This window comes from Pseudopipra pipra, chromosome 1 (assembly GCF_036250125.1).
Source record: "Pseudopipra pipra isolate bDixPip1 chromosome 1, bDixPip1.hap1, whole genome shotgun sequence".
Classification (NCBI taxonomy): Eukaryota; Metazoa; Chordata; class Aves; order Passeriformes; family Pipridae; genus Pseudopipra; species Pseudopipra pipra.
In genome coordinates this window covers 113,990,425-114,012,236 of record NC_087549.1, presented here as the reverse complement: position 1 = coordinate 114,012,236, position 21,812 = coordinate 113,990,425, and the positions used below count along the sequence as shown (strand labels likewise).

General features: G+C 39.4%; 1 protein-coding gene across 2 annotated transcripts in view; it reads right to left on the bottom strand.

The window, feature by feature from the left end:
• The window catches only part of GADL1 (glutamate decarboxylase like 1), an 80,258-nt gene extending 60,128 nt beyond the window's left edge, over positions 1-20,130 (bottom strand). Inside the window, exons 1-7 of one of the 2 annotated variants that reach the window (XM_064672457.1) lie at positions 19,911-20,130; positions 17,738-17,785; positions 8,578-8,747; positions 7,663-7,789; positions 5,849-5,939; positions 5,090-5,196; positions 3,550-3,665 (exon numbers count right to left, since the gene is read on the bottom strand). In XM_064672457.1, the coding sequence (XP_064528527.1) occupies positions 3,550-3,665; positions 5,090-5,196; positions 5,849-5,939; positions 7,663-7,789; positions 8,578-8,747; positions 17,738-17,785; positions 19,911-19,917 (666 nt within the window). In that variant the 5' untranslated portion in view covers positions 19,918-20,130. The remainder of the gene's footprint in view (positions 1-3,549; positions 3,666-5,089; positions 5,197-5,848; positions 5,940-7,662; positions 7,790-8,577; positions 8,748-17,737; positions 17,786-19,910) is intronic. The other variant, XM_064672463.1, reaches the window with a different exon arrangement.
• Between the last annotated feature and the right edge of the window lie 1,682 nt (positions 20,131-21,812).

The following is a 21,812-nucleotide window of genomic DNA, read 5'->3' as shown; positions in this document are numbered from 1 at the left end:
CTCACTTTATTACTTTCATGATCAAGTTGCACCGGGGAGGAATTAAGTTTCATTGCATTTAAAAAACTGCTCATATCAGCATGCAAATTTCAGTTGTTTACACATCCTCTTCTACCCTCAGTTACCTCAAATTTAGCAGATTTCTACCTTTCAGATCAATGCAATACATATTTGTGTCAGAATAAAGATCAGATGGGACTCAAATAGCAAAAAGTGAGAAAAAGGTGGACTGATATCTATAACTACAACTGTATTCAGCTCCTACAGAGCCACAAATCATGCCACAAGAAAGTGGGATATAACAATTACTCTTCTATGGTTACTGTCTCAAGAGGAATCACTCTGTAATGGTCCAGCAAAAGAACTACAGAGTAGCAGCACAGACAGCATTCACTGCGCATCACCACCATTTTACTTGCAGGAACAAGGAGCCTTTTTATTCCTGAAGGCCAAACAGAGCATATGAGGACCTTGGGTGGGCCATGCATTAAACATACATCTTCAGGTTATCCAAGAACATACAAAAAATTTATAGCCCCCGATCACAGAAAACTGAGTCATTGACAAATCTGTGCCTTCCTCTGTTCTGCAGCAGGGCAACTCTTTCAATCCACCCAGTGCCAAACTGAAACTTTGGGACTTGGCAACTCCAGGCAAAAATCATTTCATTTGAACACAGCATTGCAGCCAAGCCCTAAAATGACAAGAGGGCCTTGAGCAGCTATGTGTTTTGATTCCTTATCAATACTCAGTTCATTATAGCCTCAAGGCTTCTTCATGCTAGTGCTGTTGCCTGATTCATGACGAAGATGAACACAGGTTGTTAACTTCTCCAGGATTTTCTTTTTAAACAATTCGCTTCTCCAAGTACCTCTTCAGTTAAAAAAAAATAAAAAAAAAAATAAAATAAAAAAAAAATAAAAACCCACACACACAACACAATAAAAACGAATGATATTTGGATGAGGGAATTGAGTGTACCCTCAGTAAGTTCACAGACGGCATTAAGTTAGCTGGGAGGTTGATCTACTGGAGGATAGGAAAGCTCTGCACCGGGATCTGGGCAGGCTGGATCAATGGGCCAAGGCCAAGGGTATGAGGTTCAACAAGTCCAAGCGCCAGGTCCTGCACTTGGGCCACAACAACAGTATGCAGTGCTACAGGCTTGGGGACAAATGACTGGAAAGCTGCCCAGTGGAAAAAGACCTGGGGATGCTGGTCGACAGCCAGATGAACATGAGCCAGCAGTGTGCCCAGATGGCAAGAAGGCCAATGGCATCTTGGCTTGTATCAGAAATAGTGTGGCCAGCAGGAAGAGGGCAGTGATTGTCCCCCTGTACTGGACACTGGCGAGGCCACATCTTGAATCCTGTGTCCTGGTCCCCTTGCTACAAGAAAGTCAATGAGGTGCTGGACCATGTCCAGGGAAGAACAGAGAAATTGGTGAAGGGTCTGGAGAATAAGTCTAACAAGGAATGGCTGAGGGAGCTGGCATTGTTTAGCCTGGAAAAAAGGAGGCCCAGGAGAGACCGTATTGCTCTCTGCAAGTACTTGAAAAGAGGTTGTAGCGAGGTGGGAATTTGCCTCTTCTCCCAGGCAGCCAGCAACAGGACAAGAGGACATAGCCCCAAGCTGTGCCTGGAGAGGTTCAAGTTGGACATTAGAGAGAATTTCTTCAATGAAAGGGTTGTTAAGCATTGGAACAGTCTGCCCAGGGAGGTGGTAGAGTCACCTGGTTTTCAAGAAACAACTGGATGTGGCATTTAGTGCCATAGTCTAGTAGACATGGGGATAATCGGTCAAAGGTTGGACTTGATGATCTTAGAGGTCTTTTCCAACTGAAATGATTCCGTGATTCAAAGGCGCAAAATGCTAAATAACAAAAAACTAAAAATAAAACCAATAATACTGTATGACACAAACAGTTATATATTTATCTACAGTGTGGACCATTCATTACATATATTCTCAATATGACATATTTGAAAAGTTCCCAAAAGGCCATGTACCTTGAACTCAGTACAGGTGGATCCAAAATAAGTATATATGAATATGCCCACCTCTTTTCTCATAACTATGAGTAAACACTAGAGATCTCAGAAAATAGTCATACAATCTAACTACTGAAAGCATCAGTTTTACAGCAAGTGATTACTGAGTACTGCAGACAACATGGTTTTGTGAATCAAGCAAAGTATCAGAGATCAAAATCATGGCCTTACAAATAATCTACCAATTTATTTTTGCTCATGAGCTCTATGTTTTATGCTACTGGTCTTTCTGTTGAAGCGCGGGCATCAAAATAAATTTACTCCAGGGGCCAATTAAAATTTGACATAAAATTAAATGTTTGCTTATTTTTGAGTACAAGAATATACATTTTATTTAAACCTTGCAATGAAATAAAATGTTACTTCATAATAAAAAATTTATGTGCTTCACTTCAAAAGCAGTAATGGAACTTGCTTCAACCTCATTTTTACCTCCTTAATTATTTTGAAGATGTGACATTGCGGATTAAGTATGAACTGGCAAGTCATTTCATACACACACTTTTCTGAAAAAAAACAAAACAAAACAAACCTAAATATATTTTGCTTGGGGAAAAAGCCCAAACAAACCACCTTTATTTAGGACATTAGGACTCAGTTCCAAAATACATGTGCTGTCGTGGACAAGCACACAACGCCTTCATCCCTCAGGCTTCTCCAAAATAAACCTCTTGTCTATTTACACTGCAAACTGTTTGCAGCATAAACTTCTGAGCTAAAATTATTCCTGTAAGAAGATGTTTTCTAATACAACAAAGTTCTCACTTCCACTGGAGCCTTTATATAGTGGAGTTAGAATTAATAACAACTCTGCACTAATCAAATGATAAACTCTTAAAACTGAAGGGACAGGGAAGAGAAAAAAGCCACAAAAATTACCTTTAGAATAAATGTATGAATGTAACTCAATTTCCCACAGGCATTTTGGACAGATATTATTCAAAAACTTTAAAACTAGCCACATATTTTCAATTATTTAAAGAACTGTCTGAAGGTTCAGCTTTTTTCTTTAAGAGGCATATGGTAGGTTTGGTTCTGTACCACAACCATCTATATTCAGACACAAGGCAGAGTGGGAGCTGCAGAGAGCCACCTCGCAGGTCCACAAGTGCTCAGTTTACTACAAATTAAACATGCAGAAAAAAACCTTTGACATCCAAAACTTACCTACGGTTCCTGCTAGACTTTACGTTGTGGGAAATCAAATGTGCAGACCTCCACAACACACCACAAGCATTCTGCTTCAGGTTTGCCCCATGTACAACCTATTCTTACATCAGCAATTTTCAAAGCAGGGACATCTGTGTTTGTTTTCTGAAAGCAAGGAAGCTTTGGCAGAGAAATTTACTATCAGACTTCTCCACCTAGTTCCAATATTTCGCATCATACGCTGATGGAAAAATTGTTGTACCAGTGCTCCATCAGATACGCAAATGATATAATTTTGCAGATGTGGAAAAATAAAGTTAAAAAAACTTTTTTCAGTTTTTTTTTTTACCTCTTCTGAAGTGAACATGACTAGTCTTGGCAGACCTGAAAGCCCTTTTTCCTTTATCTCAGGACAAAACTTGTATCTTGCTAAGTTCATAGCATACATATTAGAAACAGAGCCACCTGCAGAAAGAGAAATACAAATATCACGTTAGTCACAGTACTAGCACCTGTCCTGAGTCTAAGTACTTGACCTATTAGGGAAAAAATAAACTATACAGTTAGCCTAGTCATGCATCCATCACAATTTATTTCCTCCCCCCCCCAGGGCTACAGACATAAAATGAACTCTGGGCTCTGCAGCACACATGGGAACAAAGCACATTTGAATGCTTTTTGGGGATATTTCTCGAGAAGTAAGAGCTCTGTTCAAGCAGTCCTTCCCAACACAGAACACCCTGCCATAGCTCCTTCCCATCTATACTGAAGCAATGTGAGTTTAGGTGTCTGCACAGAGCTCACCTGTGGCTGCACTATACAGAGCCCAGAGATCTCTTGGGCAACCAGGCCTCAGAGTACTTTGGGGAGAAAAAACTCATTAGAAAAAACAACAAACAGGATGAGTGGGAATGGGAAGATCTGCAAGGTAAGATCTGGATGGGTTTTGATATTCAGTTAGAATAAAAAAACAATAATAAAACCCCTTACATTATTAGCACAAAAAGTACAGTTAATTTATCTTTTGACAGTATTCCACTGTTTTAAGCAAGAAATTCTGCTGTAAAAGCAAGGCTTCTACTAAAAATACACATCAAATTTGAGGTGAAAAAAAATCCATACCACTAATGTATTAAAAAAATCTAGAGGATTTTAGTTTATTTATTTTTCTACTACTCATGTGTAGGTTGGAATGACTAACTTTGGTTTGGTTTTGGAGGGGGAGTTTAAATTCATTTACTCATTGTATTCCTCTTCTTACCCCCAAAATAGATATAAAGGCTTCATATATAGCCTAACAATTTGTTATCTGAATAATCCGTGAAATATCACCATTATGCTTTATTGATTCAATACAGTGGGCTGGAACACTGCCTTATAGAACATTTGAAAACCATGGATTATCAAGCAACTTAAGAAATATCTGTTTAGGTTTACCATTACATTTAATAAAATTTCAAAAATTCAAAGGACTTAAGCTCATGTAAACTCTTGCTCCCACAATTCATAGGCAGGATACACACTTCTATGCCCTCAGGCACCATCAGTTGGTCTAGCATGTAAATCAGCTCCCTGTCCATCAACTAAGTTAACTCATTCCAACAAGGCTTTTGGTGTTGTTGTTAATAAGGTCAAGAAGGACATCAGTTTTGAACAATTAATTTCCATATAATTATATTTAATGTAGAACTGGTTTCATTCATTTACTGATCAGAATAATAAAATTATTACTAGAAACACATAAGATAAGCCTACCTTAAATAGCTCTGTGGGCGTATCACTAGACTTGTGCATGCATTTTCAAATATTTTACATTACTCCAATGTTCATAGAATTAATGGTATTGGGTGATTTACAGTGACTCAGTTTGAGGTCTGAACTGTTTTTACCTGGATTAAATATACCATCACCTTCTTCCCAGCCTATGAACTTAATCATTTTCTTGATGACTGCTTCTTCCACCAAAAGAAACACAGGGGATACTTCATATGTATATCTGAACAAAAAGAACAGCATCAAAATTGGTATTAAAAACACAGAACTCATGCCAAAGAGTCTTGCTAAAACTAGATAAAGGCTTCTTGCACCTCTTTTTAATTTATCAGTAGCTGACCACCATCAGCAGAACTCTAATGTATAAACATTATGCATCTGACCCAGTAGAGCAATTGCTTAGTTCCTGACAGCATCACATTGACACTTCCACTCTCAAAGTAATACATCAGAGATTGCTTTTAATGTAGGTCACATGCTTAAATTTCAGCTTTACATTTGCAAGTAAACAGTAGACAGGTAACCATTTGCACTCAACTCTGTGCAGAATGCCTCAAAGGGTATGAACAACTAAGTCTGATTAAATAATTTTTATGTACTAAGATAAAAATCTACATTTAAAAGCATTAAAAGAAAAATTCTCTCCTCTGAAACCCCACCTCACAAACAATGAAAAAAGGCCTCATCAGATTAGTCAGCCTTCTGGTGAGCTATTCATCCAATCTGAATCAGATCCTTTTCTCTCTCAAATTCTTGCACAATTCCTACCTCTCCCGTAATACTGAAAACAGAAATCAGAAGTAAGGATGCAAAAACAGCTGTTGTTCCAAAAATCATGCTAATTCATCATCAAGAGGACAAAGAACCACACTTACACACTTGGGTTCAGTGCTTCTGTAATAAAACGAGCCACTAACGAGTAATAATCTATTCCAGCGTAGAGCTGATTAAAAAATCTTGGATGACCTGAAAATAGAGATCAAAAGCAAGTGACAGGATACACAAGAAAAAAGAATACATCACAGTCCCTCTGAGTTGAATGCCAATCACTGCAAACCACAATTCACCCCATTCTCTCAGTATTCTCTGGATTCACTGTCCTTTTCTTAGGTTAGACAATCCTTTGAAAGTAAACTTAATAAGCACTTTCAAACCTCATAAGAAGTCTTGAGAGGTGCAAGTGGTGTCCAGAATGAATGCAAGTTGTTCACTAGTTTTAAAAATCAAAAAAAAAGAAAAGGGATTGACAACTCAGCGGCTTTAAACAGTGGTTTTGAGAGGCCACAATGGATGCTCAGCCAAATTTTGCTAAGCAGTACAATATTGGAACCTGCTGACTCCAGGCAGCTATGCCTATGCTCCCACCAAAGTCTTTATACAGGGAGAGAGAAGAAAAATAACAGCTTGGAAAAATTTGCTGCACACTTAAAATGAGAAGTTAAGAGAATTTGTTTACCTGCCTTGAAATGCTGAGATATAACTAATTATGACAAAATTTTATACTATTACTGACTATGGAAACATGTCAGTTCAACAATGAGATCAGTTTAATCCACAGCACACTATTTTTACATGCAAAACCGGGTAAACTGTATGGCTCCATTTATATTATATCTGGGGCCTCAATAAATGTCTCTACTTATATTAAAGACTATTTGCACAACGTACTTTTATATACAGCATCCTTTCTAAGGTAACATAGTGAGACAAATTATAATTCAAAGGCAATTTACAGAAGTGAGATAAACAGAACATTTTCCAGTATCTCAGTAATTATATCTGCATATTATTAATGTATTCCTCCTGCAGATCAGTAGTGCTACTCTTCTACAGTTTTCAAAGGCAAGAGTTCATTCTCAAAATTATTTTACCGTTTTACTTTGTAGCAACAGTGACTGCAGCAGGGACTGTGACCTCAAAATGCACAACTAACTGTATCAAACGTCCTTCTCACGTTCCAAAACACAGCTTAAGTCATACCACATATGAAATCCTGAGCTACTGATTCACAGCACTATTCCCTAAACATATGTTGTTCATTCCTTTTTGCTAGGATTGAATTATCCTACACATGCTGCAGAAAGGTTAGAGAGAGAATTGAGAGAGAACTATAGGTTCTGTAGAGAACTAATCCTGCAGAGATGTGGCGTACTGTCTCTGAAACACTGCAGTCTCCAGATCTCACAGGGTCTGGATCAGGAATTACTGCCTATCAGCAAATTAACACCCTACAAGACTATTGCTCAAAAAGAACAATAATAAATAGGGGGTAATCATCACTAAGAACATACAAGGGCAGTGATGGTGACTCCAAATCTCATCACTCAGACAGCAGGAAATGACATACAAAGGCCCTTCTCCTGCCTGTTTTGCTAGACTGTTATATGATACTTGTCTTGGTGACTTTCATAAGACTTTAAAATGACAAAATCTACCATTAATGCCAATGACATTACATTAATTAGTTTTTTATTAGTTTGCCATTATTACACATTTTAGTCAAACCTGTGGTGACCAGCATTCAGTCAAACAACAGAAACATGACCAAGTGTCTGCATACTTGTATAGGCAAGCAGAAAACAAACATTCACACCCTCAGTTCCCTGAAAGGTGAACAGAGGTTTGTAAACATTATCCTGTCTTCCTAAGTTAGCATACAAAATAACTCCATTAGAAATCACATTCCTACTGGTTTTGACGCTGTATCGTATAACATCCCGGCAGAGTTGCAGGAGTTTCTGGTGACATTCTCCAGTGTCTCTCATTTCCAGGTCAAGAATCTGTTTAAGAGTTTCAGGGGCCTGCCATTCACAGACCTAGTGATAGGGAGGGGGCAGACACCATCAGTGAACAGGTTTGTCAGGAGGAAGAGGTTATAAAGGTACAAGGTAAGATCCACATTCAGCACTGCTTTCACAAAACTTCCCTTTGCAAGGTAATATATATTATATATCGTAAACTGGTCTCATGGGATGTTGGTTTTATTGCATCTCGGGCATTGCTCAGCCATAAAAATGAGTGGGGAACGCTGGAAGGCAGAACAGAAAGAGGCCTGCAGCTCAAGTTCTATCCTTTAGCTAAGGATTTGTAATCACAGCATTTTCAGATGCTGTTCTGCCAAAGGGTGGGAGCAACCAGTACATGCCCAAAGGCAAGCACAGTTTATTTGCAGGTCCTCTTCCCATACAGCCCCTTAAGCAGGGGTTCTACAAAACCCAGAGCAATCTCATAATGTTGCCCTTTCACAGTGGTACCAAATCCACTGTTCCTCCTTCTCCAACACCATTGCCCCTGAGGAGCAAACAAATAACTCACCCCCACCTCAAATAAGAAAAACACTACAACCATTTGTGATCACACAGAAGATGACCACTGTACTATGAGATAAAAAAAAAAAAAAACCACCCTCATTACTTTCTGGCAGATATTTATGGTAACTATTTTATTGAAAGCTTTTACAATATATTCTTTTTTCATTTCTAAGGCTGTCTTTTTATTTCAGAGCCAGGCATAGACTCTGCAGTAAAATACAGCTTATAAAAAAAAATTGATTTATTGTTCATTATCTCCATTACAAATTCCCAACAACACTTTATTGCTTTACCTTTTCTGTTACATCATCAGCTTTCTGGACAACTTCTTCCATTATAATCTTACACGCCTCTTCCACAAACTTCTCTCCTGCTTTTGAGTCCATTATTGGACCATTTAGGATGACCCCATCCACCAAAACAGCATTCTTCTTCTGGAGCATCTCCTGTTTGCAAACACCAACTGTAAGGTGAAAAACTCATCATTAGAGCAAGGCCTGGATAACTAAATAATAAACAAAAAAAATATTCTTTCATTGCTGAAGATTTATTAAACTTAAATAAAAACTGTACTTTTATGTGTACAAAAATCCCATATTTTAGTGGAAGAATCTTTGCAGACAAAAGAAAAAAATTATGTGTTACTTCGAAACTAGACCATTATTCTGTAAGTAATAATAACCTAGTGTATTGTATCTACTGCTTTCTGTAGCATGCAAGAAACCCTCCAAACACAGAGGAAAATACAGTTCTGGCTTAGAATATGTTACAGCTGGATAAACAGAAATACAGTGAAAGGTAATGGGCATTTTTCTTAGCTGAAAATGTTTCCCTCCACATGCCATCCCTTCTGCTCTGCTTTTTTCCTGAAATAATTTCCAGCTTCATTTCCTGTATCTTTGTGCTACTCCTTCTCACCAGCCAGTTCTCTTGCTCTGAGTCTTCTGCATTCTTTGCAAAGTGCTTCACTGACTCACACTCCATGAAAACAAAAGCTTTTGAGATTGCTGTCAATATCACATACCTGTACTCCTTTCTGCCCTTATCCTATTAAGAGCCCTCAGTCACTAATTACAGTAATCTACTAGGCAGATTATCTTGTTCATTCGCTTCTCCAATGATGATCTCTTTCCTTTTCCTCCCCTCCCCTTTACCCACAAGACGTACTCTCCAGATGTCTTTCATATGCGCATTGCTACTTCCTCCTTTACAGTACTTCTGAAAGCACATCCAAGATGCTTATAAGACACTGGCCAATAGTGACAACTACGTATCTATTTCATGTATTGATTTCATATGGCAAGATCAGGACTCCAGTTTTCATCAACGTGAGGATGAAGATGAAAGTGAGACATTTAGAGATATCAAGGGAACAGACATTTGAAACAGTATAGCGCTGAAAGGAGAAGCGGTAACTACCACAGCCAAATTATCTGGGTTACAGACAGTATCTGTTCACTGATCTTGCCTTAGAATAGCTATATAAAGCCAGGCAGCACTACCATGAAAAGTTGTCTTCACCTACAGTGAGGATGGTGAAAGGCTGTGATGTACAGAGAAAGCTCCGTGCCCGAAACAACTTTATCTTCTGCTTTACTTTTTGCTCCAGTTACAAAGTACAGAAGACAGATGCCTTTTTCACAGGTCTAAAAAAACAATCACCTTTCCAGAAGACTGCTAGATACTGCAGTCTGACACATTCATCATTTTTATCACAATTACAACTCCTCATGCACAGGAGGATATAGAAGAACAACAGTGCTACTTAGAAAAGTTCATCATTTCAAGGTCCATTGATTGAAAGAAACTTTTTGCTTTCTGAGAACTCAGGAAAGCTATTCAGTTCACTTTGACTTATCAGGAGAGATATGACAAACAAGACAAAACTCTAACATGAGATGGGACCTCAGGCTTCCCACAATGCTGCCAACAAAAACGAGACATATGCAGATGCATTTCTGAAATTACTTCTATTTTTAATCCAAATGGGCAATATACTAAATTTTGCTGAACAGAGTAGCCTTCAGCACATTGTTACAGGATAGACATAAATGTTCTTATGGGACAGATAGTGAACAAGCAGGTAAACAGTATTAAATCTTTAACAGGTAAAGAGGGAAAATCACGGATATCAAAAATGTCAATTCTCATCATGCTTTCCAGAATACCATAGCAGAGGCACTGTAAAGAAACTGCAGCTTTGAAAAAGTCTTAGAGGTTTCTCTCTGAAAACGCAAGCTAGTAGGTCAACTTTGCAAGACTTGAAACACCAAGTATTACCAAGAAATTTGAAGGCATGAGGTCTTTGGGCAGACAGAGCAGAGACCATTTGTGAATTGAGAGTTAGTTATTTGATGCATAAATAGCTACCTAAGTGCTATCCAGGTTTAACATAAACACTAGAAAAAATTTCAGCCTTAACATCACCTGGAGATGCTATCATCTCTATTTATGCCAAAGGTGTTTTGTTGCTATGAAACAACAACAAAGAAAAATAAGACAGGATCTAAAAAAAAAATATACAGGAGACAAATATCTATCACAAAGCCCAGATGTTGATACTTCCTTTGGTTATAAGAACAGTAGATGGTGGAGCAAGAGAACTCATTAACTCCTCTTTTTTTTTCCTGCTCCACCTCTCAGGTCTCTGGTAGAACTAGAGCTGTGCAAAAGGTTTCTATAGGTAATGCCATCAGCCCTGTCCCTGTCATTTTTGCACAGACGTAAAAGTACTTCCATGACAGTGATCTTTTTCCAGGAATTCTGCAAAAAGCAAAAGCAGAACTTTACATTAGTTTTTCTACCATGCCTCTAGGGGGCTGGGTGATAGGTCTGACATCTCCCTATTCGAAGCAAGTCTGCTCACCTCTACACACAGTTTTACAGTCTCCCTAGGACACTTTGTGGATCCTGAGGAAGAAGATATGCTCTGGAAAATGGGTAGGCTTTCGGGTAGACTATCATCCTAATCCCCACATCTGTGTTGGTACTAAGTCACAATCCATGGAAGAGAAAGACAAAGCAGAGAGGTTAGAAGGAAGGGATGAAAGAGAGCCTTCGTTTCAACAGCATTTTACCTGTGCAAAGCTCCAGCAAAGAGTTCATGACTTAGCCCATATTTTATTTCCTGGAATAATACTCCTTGCAATTATTTACCACTTTCTCAATAATTTTTTGGTTATCACTTATTTCAATCTGAACTTTCTGAGCTAAATTCTGCCCTGGAACATACCTTTACTTGAAATTAACAGAAAACTATTTCACAGTCGGCACTTAAATCAAGCCCCAAACACATGCATTTTTTGAGGTACAGGTCTTCAGGTTTTGCAAAGCACTCCTGGATGTATACAGTATTCCCATACCATGATTTTTCTGCAAATGCCATGATACTTAATCTTCTACTTATAACTGTCTGACATCTGGAGTTCTTATGAAATTTCCAAATTATTATTTCCAAAAAAAATAGACGTGTTTCCTCTTGGTTGCAGCAAAACCCTGAAGAAGAAAACTAAGTAGATGATGAATATCTGAAATTCCATAACATTTTTTCTTTTTATCACATTTTTTAAAAGAGTCAATACCAATTTATTATGTTTTAGATAGACGAACCTCCAAAAAGGTTCTAGGTTCACTTTTTATGTCGCAGTATCCAAGTTAAATAGCAAGCCTTTAACATCATCTCAGAGCTCAGCATCCATGCTAAGAAACATACACTATTTTTCTGAGGTGATAATACATGTTGCCTCTTTAAAAAAATCATCATCAAATGCTCAAAATATTATTTTCCAAGAATTTTAGGCCTTTTATATATCTGTCTCAAACACCTCTGATTGCACTAAAGGAACACATTCTGCATGAAGCCCACTTCATAGAAACAGCATCTCATCACATATACCTCTCTTTGTTTTCAGACAGGATAGGGAAACAATCTAGAGATGAGGCTGCAACAAATATGTTCTTTTCTACTTGAGAATACAGAAACAGACTCCTAGGCAGACTCAGAAAACAGACTTCCAGAAAACATATCAAATACAATTTCATCCAAATGACTCCAGGCTTGAAACAGAACTAAAATTTTACCAAATGGAAGTGCTTTAAACCAGAGATTAAAGATTATTGTCTGTTAAAAATATCCTTCTGCAAAACAGAAGACTCAATCCTGCTTCAATTGAAGGCAATTGGGCATTCAGCCACTGGCTTTAGCAGCAGGAAAATCAAGCTCGTAATTCCCACATTTCATCCTGAAAGAAATATTCTATTACAGAAGCCTAAGAATATCCAACCAGCATTTCATTTTTACAATCAATACTATTTTCCCAGCAGAAAACATAAACTAATTGGAGTTGGAATAATGTACAGAAAAAATAAACACTTTTTCAGATGTTTCTGTATCTTCATGTAAGCACTACCAAGTATTTTAAAAGCTGCATCTGTGCTTCCATATTTGACTGCTAAATCCTTCCACTACAAAAAGAAACTGAAGCATTGTACCTGGCCCATTTTAACAACATATTGTAATAACATTTGGGAAAGTAGCATGAGATGACCAGAAAGATTTATTGCTCACAAGGAAAATGAGGAAACAGAGGGGGGTTGTTGTGAAAGAGCAGCTTGTGCTTGGATGCCAGGGCCAAATCCTGTCAGTTTACACTGTATTAGCACCACTGACTATTCAAGGGAATGCAAAAAGCTGCCTTTGATCAAAGGCTTATTTCTGTTTTGTAACAAATGCAGTAATAATTGCAAGCATTAATCAGAAACTAATTTTAAATTTCACATTCTGTATGATCTAGTCATGGATAATCCTTCAGAAGACTTCAGTATTTTCCTTCAGTGTGTCCAGCAAAAGAAAAGTAAATTCAGTGTCAAGGCTCCACACCACCATGTTTAATGAATTACTGTGGCACCATGTCATGTATCAAAGCATTAAAACACAAACCTAATGCACCTATGTCCCACACTATGGAGCAATTTCAGTCCCTTGGTATTTATAATCTTTAAAGACATATCTGTTTCTTTAATCACTGCTTTCTGTACATATGAATGAAGTAAGCCACTTCAGCCTTAACACAAAAATACACTGCTTCTCAGTAAAGGAGATGCAGGTTTCTTATAATCCAACATATTAAATCACTTAGCATCCTGGCAAAGCTATCCATACAAAAGAAAAAAAGAAAAACAAACAAAAAGAAGTAGGCACAGGTATGGGAGGGCTCTTGCAATTCCCCCTGAATTATATATTCCTGTTTTGCAGGTTTATGGACCAGGCCTGTGGACAGGGAACAAGTTGGGTGTTTCCCCTCAGAAGGGCTGCAAGAGCCCCCTCCCACAGGAATCCTATGACTGTGAAAAGGCAGATGTGACCTTTATAGATCAGGACCCAAGGAAAACAGAAGTGCTTCTGTATGGGCTCAGAAGCCCCTGAATAGACTCATTGAGAACACTGTTAACACTGAACAGCAACAGCACAACAAATGGGTCCCGTTCTCCATCCCACACCTGAATTTCCCATTCTGAAAGGAAAGGTTAGGAGGAGAGTGAAATCTGGAGAGGAGACTCAGTAACAAATATCTGACAGGGAACACAAAGTCCACGCTAGGACAGAGGTCCTGCTTTCAGAAGTATTTCCAGAGTTCTGAGGGAGCACTCTTATTAGTGGAAAGCTCATGATTTTGTTGTGCCCATTTGCTGTGTGCCAAGCGCTTGCTATACACAACAGTCCTAGGCAGGATTTGTTAAAAAAAAACAAAACCAAACAAAACAAAAAAACCAAACACCAAACTACAAAACCAAAAACAGCAGACAAAAGTTAAGAAAAAAGAATCAGAAACTTTTATGCAGCCAAACCTCAGGAATTGATGTTAATATTTCATAAAAACTTCACAATGCCCTAACCAAGCAACTGCAGGAATGATTCATGCTGTAACATTTCCAATTAGGAAGAAAGGCTGCGGAGAATCAGAATTCACCTTGATGTAAAACCGAGAAACGGCAAATGCCAGCTATGAAATGGAAATCTCAACTCCCCGAACCCAAAGAGATTCTCTCAGCTCACATGTTCCAATTTTCAACACCTGTTAACAGTGTAGGAAGCATACGAGAAACAAAATTGGTTTTAATTTAATTAAAAGTTGCACATTGATAATGAACATTTAATGAATGTTCCTTTTTTTCTGTGGGAAAGTGACTGAATCTGCAATATCTAAGTCAATCAAAGGCACGGTGCGTGGGATAGCAAAGTTAACTTCAGGAGTCTGAGTTCAGACAGAAGTGATGAATATATGTGTGACCCACATAGAATATATGGAATCCCTCTGATTTTCCTGGTTCCCGCTGGAAAAGAAAAATGGAGACACAAATAGGATTCTTTTTCCAAATTAAAGTTCTGCAGCTTGATTTAAAAGACTTCATGACAGCCTGTAATTTCATGCAAGAATTCTATTTTTAGTCATAATATAAAATAAATTTTTAGCTCCAGTCTTTCAAAATCAACTAAGAAAGTAGTAATTTACTAAAGCTTAGTTTTATGGGATTCAATGAAAGTTAAAATGTAGAAATAGATGAAAAGTCTAAATTTCATTTTAGGAAGTTTTACCTCTACACTCAATTTACAGTCAAAACAACTCTTTCCCCTTGCTTTTTCTTAATATCATAAACACTTCCATATTTTCTGCTTCCTACAAAGGATTTCCAGTTGCTGTTCACTAACTCATCTCTACAACATATCTCTGAGATACACCCTTATTTACTAACACAGGGAAGCTCATGCATAGTAAATCAGGATGTAACTTTCCAGCCCACTAGGTCCTCTGAACTAGTTTCTATGCAGATATTCATAATTTATTAGTATATTAATTCAACGTAAAAGTAGTTCAAAGTAACCCAATGCACTTTCAAAATGGAACAAGCTGCTCTGCACAGACTATAACATTGCTGATCAGATCAGCAGAGACCAGTCATGTAGATGAGGGACCCAAGCAGTGCTCTGGACACACCACTTCAGATTGTCCCTGCCATGGGTTTAACTATGTGATTTTGGGAAACCCCTCCTGAGCTGCAAGAGGCCAAGCTGCTGGGTGACACTGGCAAGTGCCAGCAGAAGACACTAACAGTCCTTTTCTAGAGCATCAGCCTGGATGAGACCTGGTAGAAGCACAGATCTGACCATACTATGCATGCTGAGACTCACCAACAAGACCATATGATCCCTGTCACAGCAAGGCAACTGAAAGAGGCCCAAACAGAGCCACCACACCATCTGTAGTCTGACTACACCCATGTCTTCCATTTTTCCTCTAACAAAGGCAGAAGATGGAGAACTTATTTTGTTTGGGTTTTTGTTTGACCATGCCAAAACTTGAATCAGTCATTTGACATTAGCATTGCAAACAAATACCAGGCACATACAGCAGTTGTTGCTTTCTCTTTCCCCTTCAGGCTGATACAACAGCTTTAAAATATGATATAATGGCCCAAAAGGGGACTCAATAATCCCTTAACAATAGAGTAGGTCTGCTTGAGAAAAATTAGTTTAAGCAGCTCAATGAGACACTGCAACCTTTCTTGTTGAAACCCTGACATTTGCCAATGCGTAAGATCATATTTATGAGGCTTTTCAGCTTACATAAGGGCAGAGACATCCAAGCTTTAGAGCCACAAGCTCTTCCAGATTATCTAGGTTTGACCAACTACTTTGTAGAGTTATTGCTACTTTGCTGACAAAATGCCTTGGTGACTAAGAACCACTTTTTTCATCCTATTCACGGCATGGAAGAACTTCTGGTCCAGTGACTTTTACTTTAAAAGACAATTCTATTTACTGACACTTGACAAGTTTTTCACCAAAGAAAAAAATAAAGATCACATGCAGTCAAGAAACAGTAACAGAGATGGATGACATACATACATTTGAATCAGGTCAAAGAAATCTTTTCTTGCCCTTAGACTAGACCTGACAATAATCAACAGAAATAACCTCTAACATGCCACAAAGCAACAACCATTTGCCTTTTCAATTAATTATTCCCTCATTGCACATGTATAAGCCATATTAATGGTAAAATAACTTGTGTGCACAGATGTGAGAATAAAAAAGGAGTCAAATGGCCCCAATTTAGCCATGTCCTGCTGAGTATCCTTGACTCATCAATGCTTTACAAACAGCTACTTCCAACAACCTCTGCCATTTATGATGTGAGGCAAAGCAAAAGAGGCCATAAGAAATTTATCTTTTGATTTTTGCAAATCTTAAAGAGTTAATTTCTGTAAACATCTGGGATGAACACAAAAAACTATCCCAAATCTCTCCACAGGTTGGGTGGAAGTCAGAGAAATACAAAGATATGTACAAAGAAATACAATACACATGTACTTCAATGTGTCCATTTTTTCTGTCTTGAATGTGTGATAAATGTTTATGCAAATATCAATGGTCTTTAAAGAAGCAGCCAGCTTAAAATAGTTAAGGGCTGGAAAATTAAGGCACATGAAATCTAAACTGTTTAATAGGCAATAATAGCTGAATCAGTATGCAACAAGATCTCTTATTGCATTAAAAAGTGACAACTCTTGTTGTATAAGTGACAGTTTAAAAGATGCTTTAATCAAGAAAGAAAAATTATTTATTGAACTTTTCAAATGTCAAATTAAGCTTCTTCACTAAATGTTCATTAACTGCCAAGAAAATTCTTATTAATTTTAAAGCACCATGAATGCACTCTCACGGAATGACCTTATTTGATGCAAGCTTCATTTCTTGCAAACCTATGTTTCCCTTCCTCTGATGAAGTGATATTAGCAAAGATCCTAGGACCTCTTTTATCAGATTAGATTTTAAGACACAGGAGAGATCCTATTCCTCTGCTCTGACCAAAATACTAACCTGAGTGTCACATTACCAGAGCCTTAAAGTCACACTAACTTCCAGTATGTTTCACCATGCTTCACGTTACAGAGGTTTGAGATGGCAACACAGCAACATCTTACACAAAATATTTGCTGACTCACCTCCCCAACCTGCTGGTGACATAAACCACATAACACCCTAAACATACCATATACACACTGAGCAGACAGCAATTCAGAAGTTAAAATCAGCATATTGCATAAATGCTGGCTGCTCCCTTTCCCTTGTGGTTTCCAGCTCTGACTCTGTTTGTTGTACTTGATGAGCTAGCAACTTGCCTGAGAATCTGCAATTCATTCAGCCCTTATTCCCCACAAGGGAGCAGCTCACCTATTTTTTTTTTCTCCAAATACAGAATTTGCCAGGCTTTCTCCATGCCAAAACAACCTTGGAAAACTACCCTGATGCCAAATTACTGAAGGATATGTGCAGTCAAGATCCCTTTCTGCAGCTAGGAATAGGAATTTACAACTTGGCCCCCTCTCATTAATGGTATTTTGCTGTCTTTTGTGTTAGTGGAATCATAGCCTAAAAAAAAATCCTCTTACTCATTCCTGCATAGTTATTAAGGCTTCCCTTGTGAACAGTGGTGATGTCTGAAAGAAATTAGGCTCAATTAGCAACCAGCAAGATCAAACTCAAGCACACACTTTCAGATACAGTAACAGTGTTAAAAAAAAGAAAAGAAAAAAAAAAAGAAGCAAGGAAAACAACCCACGGTGTCTCCCCACAAGATTGCTGCAAGTGTTAACTCCACGCACATACACATCTCCAATCCAACTGTGTCCACTTTGCCAGCTGCTCCAGCTGTGCAAAGCAAACACAATGCTAGCGCTGCAACAGGCAGGTGCCTTCAGACTTTGTCTCCTAGGTGTTTTCCAATATAACCTTAAAAGCTAAGAGTCCATAAAATTGCTATTGAAAAAAGAACTTCACACATCGGCCCAGAAGGTCTGGTTTTAACAATGGATTCACATTTTCTTGGGGGAGTGGGGAGGGGGAACCTGACAGTAAACACAGCAAATCACCAAAAATAAAGGGAAGAGAGGACTGGGAGAGTAAAGGATTCCTCATGAGAGAGAAAGTACACAGAAATTACAGATGCTACTCATGAATAAGGAAGAGAGACTGGAAAACCTTCAGCAACAAGGGTGGATATCATATTATCTCCAGACACATTCTGTCTTACCAACACAAGCCAGTGATTTTGGAACAAAATTAGACTTTGAGTAGCATACATCAGACAATATTTGAACAAGAACACTACTACCCAGCTAAACCACCAGGATCTCAGTCTTAGTGACTACTGGCAGCATATTTTTGGTGTTGTCCTGGCAGAGGATATAAATACAAGCTGCATCTGAAGCAAATCACTTTTGGAGCTGCTGTCATAGCACTGCTCCTGCTACTCACGTAGTACAGTTGTCATTACAGTACAGCCTTAGACTACTGGGCAGACCATATCACCATATCACACTGTAATTGTCATGTAACTTCACAATGCTCATTCAATTTATATCAAATAAAGCAAAAGGGAGTAATTGTTTTCAAAACATTAAGTTCCTGAAGTTTTCTTTCAAATATATTAGTTTATTTGGCGATTTGTCTGCCAATATAGTACTAATAACTTGGATCACTCATGAATGCAAGACACTCAACCTATGGGAGACAAGCTAGGAGACTTCTCAACCTGAGGATAAAAACTTTTTTGCTTTTTCACCCATGTTTAGGGTAAAAAAAAAAAGAAACATACTAGATCTCAAGCCTTTTTTGACTGTTTTCATAAGAGATTCCCAATTTGAGACAAGTGGAGAAATTTTTATCAAGAATATTGATCTTGTGGGAGGGAGAGGAGGCAGCCATCTGCAAACACTTTTACTATTTTCTGACTTAGCAACCAGCTTCCACTCACAAGACCGAAGAATTCTTTGCCTCTTAACCTTGCAAATAATCATTTGAATCCTAGGTGTACCACAATTTAATCTCTGCATTTGCTAACCTCCTCCAGCAGTCTCATTATTGTACTAGCCACAGGTCATCCACATTCTCAGCTTTCATAAACATATGGCCAACTTTTACTTTTCATCACTTAATGATGCAAAGCCTTCCTCTTAATGCAGGTAAAAAAACTTGACAATACATTTATAAAACAGGATTAACTTCTCCCTTACTGAGACCTTTTGTTCCAAAGCAAATCACTGTATTACCATGCCTATTTTATTCTGGTGCCAGAAAGAAAAAAAAAAAAAAAAAAGGAGTTAAAATAAAAGGTAACTCTCTTTAAAGATCATTTATTTCATTTATTTCAGAAAAAAATACTGTTCTGCAATGATTTTATGATAACTGTTGCAAAACCTGTACCTTATTAAACCATTCTGGCTACGCTGCTGCTGCGCTGTAACAAACGGAGGTTACAGGTCGACACCCAGCAGGCAGCTACACCTCCCGCACCTGGGCTGCGCGCCGACCCTGCCTCCCTCCTCTGCCCAGAGGTCCCTCTCCTCGCCAAGCCCAGCGACACCCGTGGTGGGGAGGCTGCTGGAGCCCCCCGGGCCAGGAAACGAGTTCAAAGCCCCAAGCAGGGCTGAGAGCGCAGCTCTCCCTCCTCCCGGCCCTCTCCAGCCCCTCCGCCCGGCTCGGAGAGCGCCGCCCCGGCGGCCGCAGGGCGGCTGAAGCGGGGAGAGAAGAGGGAGAAGGCGGCTGTGCCCCGCCGGCGTTTACCCTCCATCTCGCCGTCGAGGTGGGACCGGAGAAGGAGGGGAGGCACCTCCCCGGCGTGGCTCCCGCGCCGAGAGAAACCGATCCCGCAGCCTTCGCCCCGCAGCCGCCCCGCCGCTCCTCCGGGCCGCCTATTAATACCCTCGTCGCCGCTGGCCCGCCGCCATCCGCCTGCCCCGGCGGGGGCGGGCGACGGGGCACAGCCGGAGCGGTGCCGCCCGCAGGGAGCCTGGCTGCCCCCGAGGGTCCGGGAGGACTGCGTAAAGGCGGGGATGGTGGATGGTATAATGCCCGGGGGTGGCCTTTCTTGCCAACTCGGGGGGTCGTTGCTGTCGCTGCTTCTGACAGTTTGTTCTGGTGCCTTTGAAACCTGACCCGGTGCCTCAAAACTCTCCCCGGGGCTGCGTGGCGCTCCCGGAGGCAGGCAGTCGGCAGCCGGGCTGGTCCAGCCCAGCCCAGCCCGATGCCATCAGCCTGGCCGGGCACGGCCGCCCGCCGAGGGCAGTTTTCACAGACTCACAGCATGTTCCGAGTTGGAAGGGACCCCCAAGGATCATCGAGTCCAACTCCTGGCTCTGCACAGGACCATCCCCAAAAGTCACACCATGTGTCTGAGAGTACAGTCCTAATGCTTCTTGAACTCCGACAGGTTTGGTGTTGTGACCACTTCCCTGGGGAGCCTGTTCCAGTGCCCAAACACCATCGAGGTGGAGAACCTTTTTCTAATATCCAACCTAAACCTCCCCTGACACAACTTCAGGCCATTCCCTCTGGTCCTGTCATTGGTCACCAGAGAGAAGAGATCAGTGTCTGCCCCTCCACATCCCCTCACAAGGAAGTTGTAGACTTCATTTACCCCCCCCCCAGCCTACTCTTCTCCAAGCTGAATAGGGCTCTCGATGAGTTGTCGCTGACATCCAGTTCATTCCAGGACACCAGTTCTATTCAATGGAACACAGGCCTTTTTAATTCTCATCCCTTTTTTTCCTCCTAATTACTACTTCTTAAAATAAATTTCCTCCTAATTAGTACCTCTTAAAAAAGTAAGCAAGCATTCTTTTGGACAAAAGGCATTAGACTGTTGTCACAAAAAGGTCTGAAAGTGTCCAAAAATTAAGTACCAATGCCCCCAAAAGTTTATCTTCCCTTAAAATTCGGGCCTGATTGAAATTTGACAAAGATTTTCAAAAGTCAGTTAAATATTTGCACATGAATTAAACATTTATTCACATGTAGTATCCTAACTTTCCTTGTTTGTGGGGAAACAAGCATAGCTCTTTTTTAACTTAACAGCAGACTCTACCTAGTCATTAAAACCTTCTACGATTGGAGAAGGTAATTTTGTAGCCCAGTAGATATCCTACACTGCAAGAGATAAGTATTTGAGCCTCATTGTGATAGATAAAAGTGGTGGATGTCACTAAATTAAAAAGTTCGTAGTTGCCTGGGAACAAGCTGATTGTATTCATCATGGGGAAATGAAAGACAGCCTCAGTCAAAACTATGCATTTCTACTGCTTCAAGAGAGCTAATTTCCCCAAACTGAGAAAAACAGTAAAGGGAACCAACAAGGCAAAACATATTTAGTGTGAACATCAAAAGAGGAGCTCTCCTAAAGCCTCTATTAAATGGCCCAAAGACTGTGACTTTGCAATCACAGAAGGCAGTAACTTTACCATAAAAATTCAAATGTGGCTGTTAGAAAGAAAATGGAAAACAAAGAGAAATTATATAAATTACAGTTACTATAAATTACAAGTTACAATAACAGAAATTGATAAGTTAATAGGCAAGCAAAAAATCCAGGGTTTAAAAGCCAAAGATAAATAGAACATTTAAAGTGTGTTAGGAATAAAAGGAAATTCAAGGATGGTACTGGTCCATTACTAAATGTGGTATTTTGTT